At 40.3% G+C, this 17,416-nt stretch overlaps 1 protein-coding gene across 1 annotated transcript in view; it reads left to right on the forward strand.

Annotated features, from left to right (window-relative positions):
• LOC104509137 (microtubule-associated tumor suppressor 1 homolog) overlaps positions 1–17,416 on the forward strand; it is a 59,017-nt gene that overhangs the window by 13,353 nt on the left and 28,248 nt on the right. Inside the window, exons 3-6 of the mRNA XM_010150976.1 lie at positions 2,934–3,116; positions 7,070–7,207; positions 9,255–9,338; positions 10,572–10,619. Coding sequence (XP_010149278.1) covers positions 2,934–3,116; positions 7,070–7,207; positions 9,255–9,338; positions 10,572–10,619 — 453 coding nt within the window. The remainder of the gene's footprint in view (positions 1–2,933; positions 3,117–7,069; positions 7,208–9,254; positions 9,339–10,571; positions 10,620–17,416) is intronic.

Here is a 17,416-nt window from a genome sequence, read left to right on the forward strand (position 1 = left end):
CGGTAAATATCCTGCTTTTGTGTTTGTTTCCAGTACTTTTATTTATATACTGTATTTTCCTGCTTTTGTCTTCAAAACCGTTGCATTTAATTCTGTCACTCCCTTTTTTAGGGAATAGCTGTTATAAAAATACTTTATAAAACCATTAGGTGATGAAGTAACAGCTAGAGTTAGTTGCTTAATGGTCTTGTGTCATGACTTTCTCCCTCGAGTTGGGCTTTTGAAAAATGTACTTGAGTGCTTGAGTAATTACTACAAGCCTCGTAGGGAAGCACAGAGCAGTGGAAGAACTGAGGGAAGAGCAAAGGTCATCTGCTTGACGTGCTTCTGAAACTGGCCATCTTAGAGCTTGCTGTGCTTGGTGAATGGGTTTGAGCTCACAGCTGGCTTAGACACTGCTGCGTTCCAGCGTCTGCAGAGGAGCTGGGCTGGCTGCAAACCATAAATAGGGAACATGCTGTCCGAGAAGAGACCGAGCATTTTCACGTGCCTGCCGCTACTCTTCTTGGGTGAAAATCACTGTGAAGAAAGCAGGATTTTGCTCCTGTACCTTTTGAACTGGATGAACAAGTCTAGCACAGTAGGAGTCAACCACACTATCCTCATCTTTAAACAATAAAATGCAACTGATAATCTGCATTTGTTCCTCTAGCTGCCTTTTGAAATGTAAAGCTTTAACTTAGTAACTCCTACAAACTCAATGGGAAGTATTTGCACGCAGCTTTATTTTTGTCCTTTTATTGTGTGTGTGTTACTTAGTTTTTGCACCTTGTTTTCCTGAGAGGCTCTTTAGAAAAGGAATTTCTGACCAGCCTGGATTAATTACTTTTCTGGTATGTTGATCCGTTAATGAAACAAGCTTTTAGAAAACAACGTGGAAACTTTTAGATAGCTGTAAGATTTGTTGTATGAGGTTCAGATGTCAGAATGTTTTTGTTAAACACAGACTATTTCAGATATGTTCTTTGGAGTGCTATGGTTTAGGCGTGTTTTCAGTAGGTGTGAGCTTGTGGTTTGTGCTGGTCTCACAGCACAATAGAGGTTGGATGATCTTTAGTGAGTCGGATATTTCAAGTGTCCATTGCGGTAACTTAAGAAAAATTCTAAAATATGGCTGATAACTTTGTCTCGGAGATTTAATACCTGGCTACAGTAAAGCAGTAAATCGCAGTTCTGCATAGCAATGCCAAACAAGTAGTACAAGTGTACCTCCGAAGAGAGGTCTGTTGTAAAGCATGTTTACTGACTCATCAAAGCTTGTGTTGTACGTTCAGCGACCCCTATTATCTAATAGCCCAGTGCATGTTTAATATAAGCGACGCGTAGGGTTTCAATCATCACTGAGTTGATCTGGACTGAGGGGAATGGCTTGGACGTACCTGCCTTTACTGGTGCTTGTGTATTTGATACAGGATGTTTTGAGCGCAGTTACTAATCCTGTCACACCACCTACTGTTGGAAAGCAGATATTGGGACTGAGTGGTTTTCTTGCCTAAATCTTAATGTAATCCCCTTGATGTCATGCTTTCTCGGTCTTGGTGAAAATTGAAGGCTTCTTGGTTGTTGCTATTTTAGAGTGAAGATCCAGCAGCAAAACCAATGTTGAATAAATTGAAATCGGTAGCTAATTTCGTTGCATTTCAACCATCCCTTATATAGCTTAAGCAAAACTGAAATGTGGTTTCTAGTGACAGGAATGAAGGGAAGGGCATTCCCTTCAGGTGGAAACTTCATTGTTCTAAATCAAATCTGAAACACTGTAGTCTCTTTTGAAGCAAGTAGAACTGTCAGACTCAAAAATGGCGATGACGTCAGAAGTTAAGATATTTTGTAAAATATCTTTTATTATAATAAATGATTTTTTTTAATGAAGTAGGCTTATCTTCCATGTCTCTCTTTCTTTTTTGTGTTATGTGGTGTGTTTGTGGTGGGTGTGGGTTGTTTTTTTTTTTTTTTGTACAAAAATTAAAACCACTTTTCTATAGTTACTCAGAGCACTCTATAAAGGTCTTGACATCAGAGCTGGCAGGAGTCAACTGAGTGCTGGCAAGACAAGTCTGTGTGTACACAACTTCTTTTGTGTCACTGTAGTTTTAATCTGGGTGCACACTCTTCAGAAACAAACTGGAAGCTCAGTTGAACTAAACTTGAATTTTCTTGCAGAAAGCCTAGTTGCTTTGTTAGCAACTGACTGAAGCTGCTAATAGCTCCAGTCTGTTAGAGGCTCCAGTCTGAAGATGGCACACCTCCTCCTCTGTAGATATTCTTCCTATTTGATTAACTTGGCTGTTGGGCATTTGTATTCAGCAAGATCAAATGAAAAAAACGATTAATGCAAAAATGTGTCTGCACCAGTTGGCCATTAAGAACTTGGTTCTGGGTAGTGCTGTTTGACTAGTTCTGCAGAACTAGTCAGTTTTTGGTATGTTATGGGAGTACAACACAATTTGGTACTCTTGTGTTTGTCTTTGAAAGGATGTTAAGTTTTTGAGTACTCTGTCAGTGAGGTGTGTGTGGAGGGAGTCTCTGCTTTTGGGAGTGGGAACAAACAAAAGAATCTTTTTTGGCTCGTCTTTGAGACAGAAGTTACCTTGTTGTGGGATTGCCAGTACAGCTAACCATAATACACAGAGGTAGGAGAATGCAGAAAAGAGTGTTTGTGTGTGCAAATTCCTGCCTTGAAGGCCAGTCTGTGAAGATCTTAACTTGTTCCTGAGGTCAATATGCAGGTAGAACAGGATCCTTTAAATCGGTGGAACTGTCTTTCTGCATTTACATCATTTTTTTTTCCACATTAATATGAAATAGGTTAGCCTTTTTATATGTTTTTTTAATGTGTGAATCTTTTTTACTTGTAGGCGTATATGTAGAAGCAGCAATTGTTTAAGCTTCTTTCCAACTCCTTTTTTTCTTTTCTTTCCTCCAATTGACAGGTATAGGATCATTGGCAAGAGAGAAGCATGCATCCGTGAAAAGTTCTCCAGGCTCGTGGGCTAGCTCCGGTAAACGGCTTGCCAAATGCAAAGTGCCTGTCAAAAGCTCAGCGCCTGAGAGATCACCCAGCCTCTCGTCAGTCAGCAGCACTCAGAGCGAGCGAAGTCTGTTCAGCAGTAACTGTGAGTATCCGTCAGGGTTCCGGGTGTTTTCTGGGAGCCAGCAGCAACGTCTTGTTGCAAAATCCCCTTGAAGGGCGTCCTGTTTGACAAAGGCCTGCGTTAATTCGCGCCGCACTGCTTGTTACGAGTTCTAGGTCTTGCTTTTTTTGTCTCTGAACTTACAACTTTCCTTCTTGAGACATGCTGCCTGCCTGAAGGAGCTTTGAGCCTTGGATTTCGGTTTGAAGAGAGGTTTCAGTACAGCTCCTCCTCCATCCCGTAACATTACGAAGCCAGAGGGCTGTCTTGAGCAAAAGTCTCCTTGTGTTTACATAGAGTGTACCAAGAAATAACTCTGAACGGTGTGAATGGATTGCCTGTCATAATATTTGGAACAGCATGTTACAGGTTTTTGATACTAAATTCTCTTTTTGAACTAGATTGTATCTGCTCTCGGAATTTTAATACAAAATGTGTAAATGAGATCAAAAGCGGGTAAGTGAAACTGCTTTTAGAAGGTAAAACTTTGAAGGTAGACTTTTATCATTTCTAAGGTAGCTGTAAGCATTGGTGTGTGACCTGAAACAGATCCATCTTGATGAAAACTGGGGAGAAAACAAACAATTTGAAGGTCTCCAAAAGGACTGTACCAGCAGATGTAGGAGTTCTAGGGGCAACAATATGAAAGAAGGAAAACACACAAGTGACTGTCAGACATATCTGTATTCCCAGCTGAACTTTATCCAAATACTCTGTTACTATCGCATCATCTGTTGTGTCTTGGAGACTGGGCAGAGGCTTTTGTGCCAGATATCAGTTAAATCTGTCTTCAGTGGTCTGTGAGAGCTGTGCTTTCAGACGTCTCTAGCTTACGTATGCGCATACATGTATAACTAAATTGCCTCTTGCGCTCTTTTTCTCCCTGTACTGCCCTCATTAAGAAATTAAAACCTAGCATATCCCTCAAAGGAATAAGAATATGTATAATAAAATACGCCATGCATGTTCCTGTGTAGTCAGGTCGGTTCAGTTGCCGTGACAGCCATGTTGACTTTTGCCGTTCAGGTTTAGGACGGTATCTGGAATTCCTAAGCGGCTTTGTCCTCTTTTCATTTTGCTCTCTGGTGTAACAAAGGAGAGGGTCATCGCTTCATAACAAAGAAATGTATTGAGATTAAGTAGCCAAACAGATGACTCCTTATTTAGCCTGCTCTGCTGCTAGCTGGTGTAATCTGTTTTGTCCGCTGCCTTGAAGCTTCCAATTTTTTTCCACTCCGATTCACGAAGCGCAAGCAAGAGCAACATGAGAGGTTGAACATGGCTGCAGTCTCTTTGGCTTTAAGCTTGCTTTGATCCTTTTTAAATGACTATACCAGGAGGACTCCGCAGTTGCACAGAAACTAATTTTTCTCCTGCTATTTTCATCAATTCTACACTGACACCACCAACTGACTCAGGAAGCCACTATGATATCACCTTACTGACACTGCTGGTAGTGGGATCCTACAGCTTTTGTATTATTCCTTTGTTAGCCACGTTTACTGGGAAAAGAAGTAGGTTGTATTCTTCTTTTTATTTCTTTTTTTTTTTTTAAGCATATATTTTGTTTTGTGGAGGTTGGTAAATGTATGCAATGTTTTGACTTGCTGATTTTCCATGGGATTATTTTTCTTTAATTTGCACTTGAGAATGATTTAAGTCTGATGGTCAGGTTTTGCAAGTATAATGAATTTAGGTTACGTATGATTCATGTGTTTAGTAAGGTTAATGTTTTATGACTTTGAATCAAATTGAAAAGAACAAGTGAATGTACTTTGTACAGTGCTGTTCTTGTCTCTTATTCTGTCATTTAATCTACTGTACAATAATATTGGAGGGGGAAAAATCCATATTTGTAAACACACAAAGATCAAGATGAGAGGCTTAAACTTCGAATGTCATGAAATTTATGACAAACTACTGTGGTCCTGTCAACAGTGTAAAATTCATGAAGTCGCTTGCCTTATTTTGTTTAAGGAGTTTGCCTTGTTAGCAGGGGGAAAAAAAAATCACAAAAGAGAGCGTTTCTCCTGCTGTGCCAGCTCAGCCCTTTGTTATGGGATGTCCTTGGGTTGTTAATTTCCTGTGGCAACATCAGGGGGTTTTTTTGTTTAATGAACACTGGAGTTTTATGATTCTTTTCTCTGAAAAGACTTACTATTTGAGAATTTTGAAAATAAGTAAGTTTGAAATGTTGTTAACAAAAGTGTATTTTGCGTGTAAGCTGTCAGTTTGAGCGTTGACAAATTGCATGTTTAACAGTAGAGAGTCTTTGTAGATGTCAGTGGGGAGATGAAAAATGCTATGATTTGAGCATACTGAAATGTTTAAATTCTAGAGGTGAACAAGAACCCGAATTTGAGTTAAATTAGAATAATTGCACACGTAGGAAATGGTGTTTAATCATTGAAGTTAAAAAGCTGGTCCTAGCAATTGACCTGGAGCTGCATTTCCATAACGTCAACACTTGACTACAATTCTTGTAGTGAGTTGAGTTTTCAAACCCTTTATACCTTAGGTGGGGTTAGATCACTTCATATCTGCCCATCTTTCATCAAGATTGCACTAGGTACTCCTGATTCTATGTCAAACCATCTTTGAGTCACGTAACGACCCAACTTTGCCAGCTTACCTTTTCTCCTGCACACAGCCTGGTTAGCTGGCTCCTGAGCTTCTGATGCACAGAAACAGTGCCCTAACTAGTCCTGCCCCACAAGTCTGCCTGCTTACCCAAAGTGTGGCTTCCGTGGCATGCTTCTGATGGAGAAGACAGCAGCACAGCAGTCTGTAGGCAGTTGTTAGCTACTTGCAGTGAACTCTCAGCAAATAATCCTGAAGTTAGTGCTTTATGGAAAAAGTGAAGGACTGCTTCAGGCCTCATGCTTTACTAGAATAAATTAGTTTGAATCATCTGCTGTTGAGCAGGGTCAGGTTCCCAGAGATGTCATTGATATGTTTATGTAAATTGTTCCTCATGTATAGATTTCTTGCAAATATTTAGCTTTTGTGCCTTTAGAGAGGCTCCAACTTGCTTCAAACAAACCCCCATACTTCAGTTGCATACATTTCCAAATGGGAAAGCGGTTCTGTCCCTCTTTATGTTGTAGACTTGTATTGATTAATGGCCAAAAGGAAGCTTTTTGAAGCAGTTAACTTACGTGACATCTGCTGGTGTATTTAAAGGCACAGAAATTATCCCAAGGCTGCGTTCCATCTTTTGATCAACAACAGTGGATGCGTAGTTCGTGTTACCTTTAGTATTTTAATGAAGCTGGGGTTTTTTTCAGCTCTCCTCTGGAGAGAGGGATGTGTCTGGGAGGTGGGTGTCTTGTGAGGTCTGCTGTCACTTGAGGAGGTTGCGGTTATGAATGGGGGCTACAGGAACCTTTAGTAAAACTTGTTTGGTGGCTAGTGGAGGGCACAGTTTTAGTGTCCCGACAGGAGGAGTGCAGAGTCCTCGCACAGCACCATGTGTCCATGCTGGTGGTGTGTGTGCCATCCCATTGAAACAGTGCTCCCAGCTCAAGGGAGAAGAGGTGTTGCATGAAGAACTTCTCAGTATTATGTTTTTGGGTTTTTTAACAGTCAGTTCCGTGGCCACTGTGTCATTGTGTATTGATGGTGCTTTCTCTTGGCTTAAAGTGAAATATGTGCTGCGTTCGCTTTCTACAGCAAGCTCAGACTTCTAGTTACACACCTCAATCAATATACTTTTGTATAAATCCCCTTCTTATGCAAAGTTCAACCCTGTACGTCTAGCTCTGAAAAGGGTTTGTAGCAGGCATAGACTGCTCTGTTACAGTTCATCAGTCTGTACTGAAGAGATCAGAGCTGTTCGTAGTATTTTTATTCCAACTTGTGTTCCTCCTAGTTCAAGCCTTGAATAAAACGTGCTTGGTTTAGGATTTTTTTTTTTTTTCTTTTCCCCCCTGCAGCTGCAAGTGCCACAGTGTTCAAGAATGGAGAATGGCCTTCAAAACCAGCCTGCCAGAATGGTACTTCGGGATCTGTCCCTTTGAAAGCAGTACCAAGACCTAGGTTACACTCGTTGAAGACAACTCCAAAAGGTATGGGTCTGTTTGTAGAATGAAACTACAACCACTGCTGTTACAGAACCTTACTTTTTGCAGGTGGCTGCCTCCTGAAGCAGCATTTCTTAAACAGTGGTCTGGGAAAATAGTATGAGGAAGTAAAATCACATCAGTGGTGCTTCAACTGCTGCAGGATTTCATAGGAAGGCTAAAATGTCATTTGAATGCTGGGGTATTTCTGGCAAATGAGGAGCAGGTCTGTGCTGTGATATGGCTAAGGTTTGCATGGCACAGGGAATAAATGCACTGTGCTATGTGGCAGGTGTCACCACATGGGGCTTACCTTGTTTTAGTAAGAGTTCTCTTCTGTCACAAAGCTCAGGTGCAGACTCTGGCTGCAGGTGATCTGCAGGCTACACCTACCCTGAATTTATCCTGAGTGTATGGCTGTCCTCTTCCCCATGCAGACTTTGCATTATCTTCACCCCTTTCGTGACAGAAAGGACTTTGGGGGACGAAGACACCTTTTTGAATAAGGTATTGTTAGGTCAAATATCATCTTTCATAGATGAATGACATTGTCCCATCTTTCCAAGGGAAGACTCCCAGAAACAGCTTAACTTTTCATGCTGCTTTTTCTTGATATTCTTCTTACTGGCTTAAGTGGAAGCAGGGGTTTACTCTGATTTTTAATAGGGATAAGACAATTGTTCTTCATCATCTGATGCTAAAGGAAGCATCAATTTAAATGCACTTTCTGGCTTTGTATTAAACACTATTCTGGTTCCTGTTTGAGCCAGGACCCCTCAGTCGACCAGCAGTGCTTTTCCACTCAAGCCACAAACAGCAGTTGGCAACTCATTCTCTGGCCAAAATTAAAGACATAATGGGAGCAGATAAATAAGCTTGCTGTCTCTCTCCTTAATCCTAGTTATAATCAGCTTGCTTCTGACCATCTATGTGGTGAACTGGTTATTGTAATTGGATAAACCTAATTAAATACTACGCTTCTGCTTTAGGCTTAAGTTTTAAGCTGGTATCTGACATAATTGAGAATAAATAGAAGAGATGCCTGCCAAATGTCACGTTACAATGACTTGCTTTAAAATGTTGAAAAGAATCAATTTCCCACAAACTGTAAATCACTTTGAAACAAACACAAATTATATGGCTGTCTGACAAGCTGATGCTTTCTGTTGGGTTCCAACCCGTGACAGCTGTGTTGCTCAACATCTGCAGTGACCTGGGCGCTAGAAGCGTGCCTTCAGCACCCACAGGAGCAGCGTGGCCAGAAGCAGCTGGCATTCCCCCCTTGGCTGGGAGTGACTTGGTCTACTCTGTTGTGTTTTGGGGCCTTCACAGTTCAAGAGGGTTGTTTTAAAACTGGAAAGGTCAGCTGGAGACTTAGGAATATGGTTAGGGTCTCTGACCACGTGACCTGTGGGGACAGGTTGAGGGAGCTGAGCTTGTGTAGTCAGGCAAAAAAGAGGGTAAGGGGAAATACTGTAACAGACTGCAGCAACTTGAAAAGGACAGCCACGGAGGGGATGGTGCCAAACGCTTCGCAGCAGTGCCAGATGACGTGGCAACAGGAAATGTTTGCAAATAGTGGAGTGGGCGATGCAGCCTTGCCCAGCAGGGCCGTAGAGCCTGCCTTCCTGGAGCCTTGCAAGGGTCGGCTAGATGAAAGCGTGGTCAACTGATCTCATCTTGGTGGCGGCCTTGCTCTGAGTGGGAGCCTGGGTAGCTGGGCTCTGGAGGTGCCCTTTTGGGCAGTGATTCTTTAGATGTGTTGTATTTGCCACTCTTGAGACCCAAGTAATTCAATCTTAATACTGAAGTGATATCTTTAGTAATGTTTTATTCTGCTTAGAAGCTTTATTTAAAAGTATATTTCTTCCAGTGAGTTCTGGTAAAGCAAAGCTAAGCTTAAATATGGCTTAAATTGTCTAGAAGGGGTCTCTTTGTGTTTATTTGAGTAGGTTTGTGCATCTTGTACTTAAGTGTACATACATAATGTTAGACATGTCTTTAATTGTTGACATAGTTGAGTTGTACTTTTAAACCTGACCTAAACTTCTACTCCTAGGAGCCAGGCCTACTCCACTGAGCCAGTGCATACCAAAATCATGTGGGCCACTGCACTCGGCAAGGAAACTCAGTGAGGCCAGAGGTAATCTACTGTTGGGTAAAGTCACTTTTCCACTTACATTCCTGAATCCCTGTGTCTTGAGAGAGCCGCTATGCTCTGTGAGTTGAGTAACTGAGATGGTCAGTCTCTTCTTCTCCTTGTAGTTCATAGAACTGGAGACTGACTCTGCCAAGTGTTCCTTAAGTATTTGTTATATTTGGATGGGGAGAAATCGGAGCATTTATTGTCCACTGTCTGCTTGAAACTTGCATCTCATGAGGACTCAGATACTTGATAATGTCTGTTGAATGCTCTTCTGTCACCTGCTTGGGAGATTGTATACCTGTAATACGCTACCCAGACTAGATTTCCCAAGTTTGTGTTTAAATTAAGCAAGGTTCTTGGGAGTGTGGTGATCAGCTTTGGCTCTTGAGGATAGTATTTACTCCACTTCATATTTCTGTATTGGATGTTTGTGCTGTCTTTTAACTTTAAATTGAAAGGAGTCATTTTTACTAGAGTGAATCAAAAGAATAGATGTGAAACCTCAGGCAAGCTCTGTAAGACAAACATCACTTTGCATGGCTAAGGTGAGGGAAACAAGTACAGTAACGGTACAAAGTAGATTGTTTCCTAAAGAAATACCTGCTATTGGATCACATGCCTGAAGAAAGCTAATAGGTGTTGTCAACAGACTGTTTATAGACTTCTGCATCTGGCTCTTGCATTTACACCTAGCAGTCTGAAAGAGTGCTTTCATTTAATTAGTATCCGTTGGAATATGGGGCTCTTAGATCAGTTTTCACACAACTAAACCAATACAACAAGGGTAGATTAACCTTCTCAGTGCTTTCATTTATCTCTAACTGGATTGGTAGCACATTTGAGAGTGCTTTTAATTTATGCCTCCCTATACAAATAAATTAATTGGAGCATAAGGGTGGTATACATGATAGATTATCATCTGTAGTAGTCTATGAGTAAGATGAAACTGTGCTACCTGGCTTAAAGGAAGCATGACAATTGTAATGGGAGGGGAAAAAGGAAAAAAAATATATTGGGAATTCATCATGCATTTTCCAAATAGTTTAACCTTATAATGCTAAATCTTGCTGTTGAAGATGCTACCAATAATCACAAGAAAGAAACTGAAATTGTGAAGATTGAGGAGCTTATGTGGGAAGAATCTTAAAAAAAGGCACCCCCACTACCCCTTACTGGCTTGAAGTGTAATTCTGCTTTTCTCCTTTTTTTTCCTCTTTCCAAACATTGCAGGTACTCCTGGAAGAAATGGACACCAAGGCCTATCTTGTGTGGGTTCTGGTGAGTTTTCTGAATGCACTTTACCCTTTCTATGGTGCAACTTAAATTAGGTTTACACGTTATATTTAGTATATTGGTTCTTTTCTTGGAAGAACAGCTTTGCAATGGGCAGTTCCATAAACCATCACTGCTTCCAGTTTCAAGGGATATGGAGAAAAGGATTGTGTTTTTCCCTACTTAATATCACTTGGCTACCCAGCTCTTAGAATATGCAGTCTGTGCTATCTGTCACTCTGTTTCCAGTGAAGCATAAGGAGCTTTTAACCAAATAAAAGTATGGCAATGGCACTTGGATGTGGTTTTTGCTGTTTAGCCGCAGTGAGGTAAGTAGTCGTTAAAGCTCATGTGTTGTGGCTTGGAAAAAAAAAAAATAGAATCATTCAGAAAAACAGTGTTTTCTGAAAGGTTCATGGTAGATGCCCTTTTGGTGCTGTCTGTCTGTGTGTATCGCCGCAGACTACACTTGAGCAAGCTGAAATTATCTGAGCGTGTTGATGTGGATGTCTCCTTGTATGGCAAGGGGAGGAATGGCAGCTGATTAAGTGGCAGATGGCATTCCAAAATCTGGCAGAGTTTTAAGGACTTCATATTGGGTTTGTTTTTAGTGTTTATGCAAGTCAGGACACCTGGTGCTAGTTTCTGTCTGCCAGGAGACAGAAAAGTCTTCAGATGATGTTTTGACTTGCAGCCATTTCCAGGTCTTTTCAAGAGAGCTGGCAGTCTAAATTAGTTTCCTGAGCATCAGTGTGTATTTGCTGGATTAAAAGCTGCTTGTAATTAACTACTCATCGAAAAGCCCTTTTTGAAAGACGCTGAAGATCTCTGGAAAGCTCTGCGTCCCCTGAGTGAATAGCAGATGTCTTTCAGAAAAAGAGGTGCTGTAGCCAAGCAGATGTTACAAATTCGAGTCTGGAATTACTGGGTAAATCAGTTCTGACCTGAAACTCTGGTAGTGTGGCAGTATGTTTTGAATTTCATCCAGTCCTAACGTGTGTCTAACACTTTTGCCTTTAACAGAGCTTGGGTGTCAAATGTCTGAATATGAGTTGTGAGAAAGTGCTTTGCTCTGTTAAGAGTCAGGGCTTCTGTCATGCAGCAAAGTGCTTATTTTGTTTGTTTGTTGTGTTTACTGCTAATTGGTTGAACTAAAGTTAGTTTAGCTATAGCCTGACACTGAGTTTCATGAGCTCATATGTGGTCCTTTTATATAGCAGTGTAGAAGATGATACAGCTGGCAACATAATGTCTTGATTTAGCTCAGTTGAGGAAACGTGATAAGCAATAAAGTCCATTTCTGGACTAGAAACACCAAATTAAATTCCTCTTCCACTTGCTTATTGTAGTCTTAAAATACAACTTTATTTTTCCCTAAAATTAGCATGCCACTTTCTCTGTATTTTCCATGCAGAAAAGTCATTAGTGCTCCCTCCCCTTTTCACTAGCTTAATATAATTTCTTGCGATTCATCTTTTCCAACCTAATGAATGTAGCTACGTATCCTTGAAGTATTATATTCAGAGCCCTAAAAACATGGCTATAAACTCTACGTAGGCTGTAGTATTTAGTAATTCGTTAGCAAATGCTCTTTAGCATAATGCTTTAGCCAGTTGAATAGCCATATTTCAATGTTTGTCTTAGTAAACCTCAACTGTTTCCTGCACTGAGCCAGCTTCCAAAATTGGATATGTTAGACTTTAAAGTTAATAAACTCCTAACTCACTCAGAGCATTAGTGTAACTTCCCGTTTATGCACACAGAGCTTTCTGCTGAAGTATTTTGACAGAATTTTTTTTTTTCCCCATCCTCATAGTTGCAGATAATTCTTAGAACAGAATAAAAATATTGTGTGGCTGCTTGGATGTTCTTCAGCACAATGTCTTACACTTAGGACAAGACAAATGATCTTTTTTGAAATGAACTGAAATAATGCCAGCTGGTACCATGTAGAATGGGGCCCACTATTTTTTTTTTTCTTTTTTTGTAGCCTCAGTATTATAGTGAAGCTTTGTTCTAGTGATTTTAGCTAGCTAAAGCTTTTGTTCTTGTATTTCAGTGCCATAGTTAAGACTACAGTTTTTAGCCTCGTTCACTGAGGAGGTCCAACCCCGCTTCTTGCCCATGGGCTCTGTCTAAAGAATCGAGACTAGTTTCTTGAGGCAGGACTCTGGTAATAAATTGATGATCATACTAATGCATTAATTAACTGTCTATCTTGCCAATGTTGCTTTTAGGATTACTTCAAGGATAGAAAAAATAGCAGGTATTTCTAGGGCATGATCTGTTCTCTGGGTTCTTTACCCATTTTCAATTCTTTTACTGCGGTGATGCAAAGCCAGACACAATGTGCTGTTAGTATGCTTGCAGAATTGGAAAGACTTGTGTATTTGGAGTTCCTGTTAAAACATTCACAAGGCTCCTTTTTGTGCATTCTGTATTTTTAATGGGTGATATTCCAGTGGATGTAGTGATTTCTACAAGTTCTCTGTTTCATTGCTTCAGCATTGGCTTTACAGCTTAGGTAAAATTACCTTCTTGGCCATAATATCTTTTCTTACCCTTCTTAACTTGCGGACTTAAAGAATGTACTTGTGCACTTATTGTAGTGTCTTAATGTAACTAGGGCTATAAATGTTGTGTCTTGTGAGGTGGGATTTTGAATTAGATGCAAAACTGCATCTAAAAATGCGTACAGCTTGTGCTCTTTCTTTTGTTGCTTCAGCCCTCCCTGTAGAAAGAGTGACCCACTTCTAGCACCTGTGCTGTATGTTGCAGGGCAGCGTGTAACGCAGTGGATATCCAAGTCTCATGTCTCCATTACTGTAACTTAACCTTCAGGCAATAATCTCTGGTACTCCGTAAACCAAGCAAAAGCAAATAGCCTTTTTGGTGGTTCCAAAGGTGAAGTAGTCATTCTGGGAATAGAGCATGCATGTCTTTATTGGAAAGCTTTATCCTCTGGTTAAGTGACCCTGAGAGGGATGTATGGTGTGTTATGGCAAAGATGGGCACAACACAGTTGGCAGGAAAGCTGTGGCAACTGCTGGATGTAATCATGAAGTACTATCAGGTACAGCAGTGCAGTTTGTCTTCTCTCTTCATACTACGATGGAGCATGCATAGTGGAGTCAGTTACTAAAGAAGCCACATACAGTGCTCATATGGCCGGTCATAGAGCAGGTGGGACTGGAGTTAAACAAGGCAGGAAGGATTGTCCTTTTGGTGGCAGTTCTAACTTAGGTCACAGTGCTAGCAACATGCAGAAAACGGAGCAGACCACTTGTCTCAGCACTTCGAGTGTTCTTCTTTGGAGGCTTTATCATAGTGTTTGCTTCTAGTACGCCTTTCCTGCTGTATAACATAAACGTTTTATTAGGATTGTTACTAGAGAATGTAGACAGGTACTATTTGTTCATCTTGAGTACCAACTTTGCAAATGTAAGGTTAAGTGTAAAATTAATTTTCTGCAGTTCAGAAGAATATCTATTCACCTAAAAACAACAACAACAACAAAATCCTGGAGATCTTAAACTCTTTTAAAAAGAAAGAAGTAAAAAACCCTCACACACCCTGCCCAGCAATTCTGATAGAGCGTATATGTTGCAGAGCTCTACATGAGTTTTTGAACAAACTGTATTTCAGTATCATCTAATCAGTAACTTTGTTTCGTGTATTCATTTTAAAAAGGGGGGAAAAGAGGCATTCCATGGTAATCTGTGGAAAATTTCCATTAAGTAAAACAACTTCAGTTACTGAACCAGCTCTGCTTTTCTTACAGCTTCTTCTAATACTGTACTCTACAGGTCATGGGAAGTAAGTTACCTTAAGAATCATACAGGAAACAGTTTAATGGGTAAATATCTCACACATTTTGAAGCTCTTGCCTAGCTTATTCCAGTGCAGAACAGGAATCATCAGCAATGAAGTTAAAACCAGAAGGAAGATTCTGCTTTTTAACAGCCATTCATTTGTTTAGTGCTTAAAGCTTGTTGAAGCAGGAAGGATTTTGATCAGTCTTCCACGTTGCCAAAGTAACATCTCTGACCAGTTCAAACCAGGAATTTCAATATGGATGTGTTGAGACTGAATTCTGTCTATTGAGTTAAGAGCTTCAACTTTTGTAAATAAGTTGGGTTAGTCAATTGTTCTGTCTGTACCCCTCTCGCTGAAAGGAAAGCCTGGAAATTTTGCATAAAATCTTGAACAGCTTGTCACCTCTGTGGGGTGAAGAAGAAACAAGATTAGAGTCATTATTTTAATGAAGATGATTAATATTCTCCAGATTGGAAATTCTAGGAGTTGCATAGTGTAAGTTTAGTCTTTCTTTTCTCTTGAAAAGGAACAAAAAGATCAAGCTTACACTTATCTTGCAGATATTGGTGCAGTGCATCAGACTGTTTTGTTGCCTTTCTAGCTGTGATATAAAGGCAGCTATAGTATTTTTAGATGGTTTTTCATCCATATGTACTGTGAGGTCTATCAGAATGACTTAATTGTCTCATGTGATCTAGCTTTAGAATGCCTTCAGGCTTGTAAGGAACGTTCTTATAAACAGACAGCAAAGCTGCTTAAGTGGTGTAGCTATTACACGTGAACTGACTATAAAAGCAGGTCTTCGTTAGGCCACCTCTATGTAAATAAACGCAGAGTTAATAGAAATCTATGTGGACTTGAGTTTCTTTGAGTTCCTTAGGGAGATACAATGACTTTTATTTTGAAGAGTTGAGGGAATATCTGTAAACCTGAAATAACTCTTTAAACCCTCTGGTTATTGCTTTCTTGGCCCAATTTCTCCAGCATTACCAAACGAAGTATAATACAACGGCTACATGTAAGGATTTTTTTTCCTTGGGTGAGAACTACTATGCTCCAGAAGTCTTCAGTGTGAAACGGCTGGTGCTGATGTTCAGAGAATGCCACCCTACTCTCAAGTCATCTGTTCTGAGTGTTTTGGGGTTTTAAAACACATGGTGTTTTCCTGGGGTACGTTTATCAGGGCAGAGAACAGGATGCAAAAAAAAGAGACACGTGACAGCACAGTCCTAATATATTCCATATTGGTCTCTTCAAGTAAGTGTATCAGTGTTCCTGCAAGCATGTTTGTAGTGCTCTTCTCAAGCTTGAGCTTCTGAAAATAAACATTTCTGAAGGTTGTCTTGTTCCATGGTGAAAATCAGCACTGCCTATGCCTTCAACAGGTATCTTTATGAAAAACAATTAATTTTGAAACCTCAAGGCTTGCTATGGACTAACATATGGGCTAGTTCTATTCAAGCAGTGGTATTCTGCTGGGAGTTTTTCAAATTGGTGGACTGAAAATGTTGGGTCCTATGAGGAATTGATGTGGGTCATATCAGTTTTCCTGTAGCAACAGAGGATCATTCATTAAGGCTTTTTGTTGCATTATCCAAGTAGTTTTCTCACTACAAGGTCTGGGTTTTTTTCTGTTAATGCTCCTAAGGAAGGACCTGCTTTCTGGATTGTAAGTTAGGTATTTCAGAGATGTTTATTTAATTCCAAACTTCTGTGAGAAACTTGCTCTCTGGCTCCATGCAACCATACTCCAAACTCCTGGTGACACAAAACTATGCAGACTTTCTGTGGAGGGAATGTTTGTAGTTCGCTTCTGTGGTGTTTATCCTGATGTTAGGAGGAATGTCTGTAGTTCCCTTCCATGGTATTTATTTGGATGTTTCACCATAACAGGCCACACAAGGGAAGAACACAGCTGGGTTTTTCTCACACTTGTATAATATTGAATAGCCTCTGCATGAGTAGAAGGAGCAGCTGAAGTGGATATCCACAGACTGTATCAGCTCGAAGATATGCTTAAAGGAAATTTCCTGGTGTTGGGAGCTGGAATCCAAGGCTTTTCTAGCATGGAAGTCTGTCCTAATGGCTTCAAATGATAGACCTCATTGTTAGGATTAGCCACACTGATGGTGCTTTTATTACTGTTCCATCTGAACTAATTTTAAAATTTATAAACTCTCACTGGTGGTTTTTTTTCCCAGTAATGAAGAGGTCAACTTTTTTTTTTTAAATTTTATTTTATTAGGAGACTTTAGAGCTTTGACTGACCATCAGGGTCATGTACCAGTGGCAAACCGTTTTAACCTTCTTATTCTTGAGTTGCTGTGTGCAGTGCTGAATTATGTCATCACCTTGAAAATACCATCAGGGAATTTGGATCTTTCTCTACTATCTTCTTGTCCCTTCCCTCTCCAGTTAAACCTAGGTATGGATCTCTTCTGGTGTTCTCAAAATTGTGATATTTGTTTTTATTTTTCTGAGACTGTGCACTTACGTGTTTTCAGTAAACAGGGAGTATTTGGTGTCATAGTACTGGAGTTCTTCCTTAACTTTGAGATATATGAGGTATCCTGAGGACTACAGTTTTTTTGGAAGTTATTTTTCAGTCTTCTGACATGTTCCTTCTAGCTTTAAGTTCGTTCTTTAAAAAAATTAAGATATTTTTCAGCAGGTAGAGCAGCTGCCCCTTTTGCTGTCATTGACCCCTGGTAGGGAGAAGAGTTGGTGTAATACTTGAAGGACCATGGAACTGTCCCAGAGACATGAAACTCAGGGATCTTGTGTTAACGATGGTTAATCAGCTTGTAAACTGAATGTGCACCTGCGTTTTTGCCTGCACACCTGGAGCTATGAAGAACAGACAAAGCCTGCAGAAACAAATAAATCATGCCTGTTCAGAGTTGTCTTTAATTTGCTCTGTGAACCTTGGGAGCTGTAAATCAGAGTTGATAAACCACCAGCATGTTTTAGGAGATGTACTTGCCAGA

The sequence above is a fragment of the Eurypyga helias genome, unplaced genomic scaffold (assembly GCF_000690775.1).
Source record: "Eurypyga helias isolate BGI_N326 unplaced genomic scaffold, ASM69077v1 scaffold6124, whole genome shotgun sequence".
NCBI lineage: Eukaryota > Metazoa > Chordata > Aves > Eurypygiformes > Eurypygidae > Eurypyga > Eurypyga helias.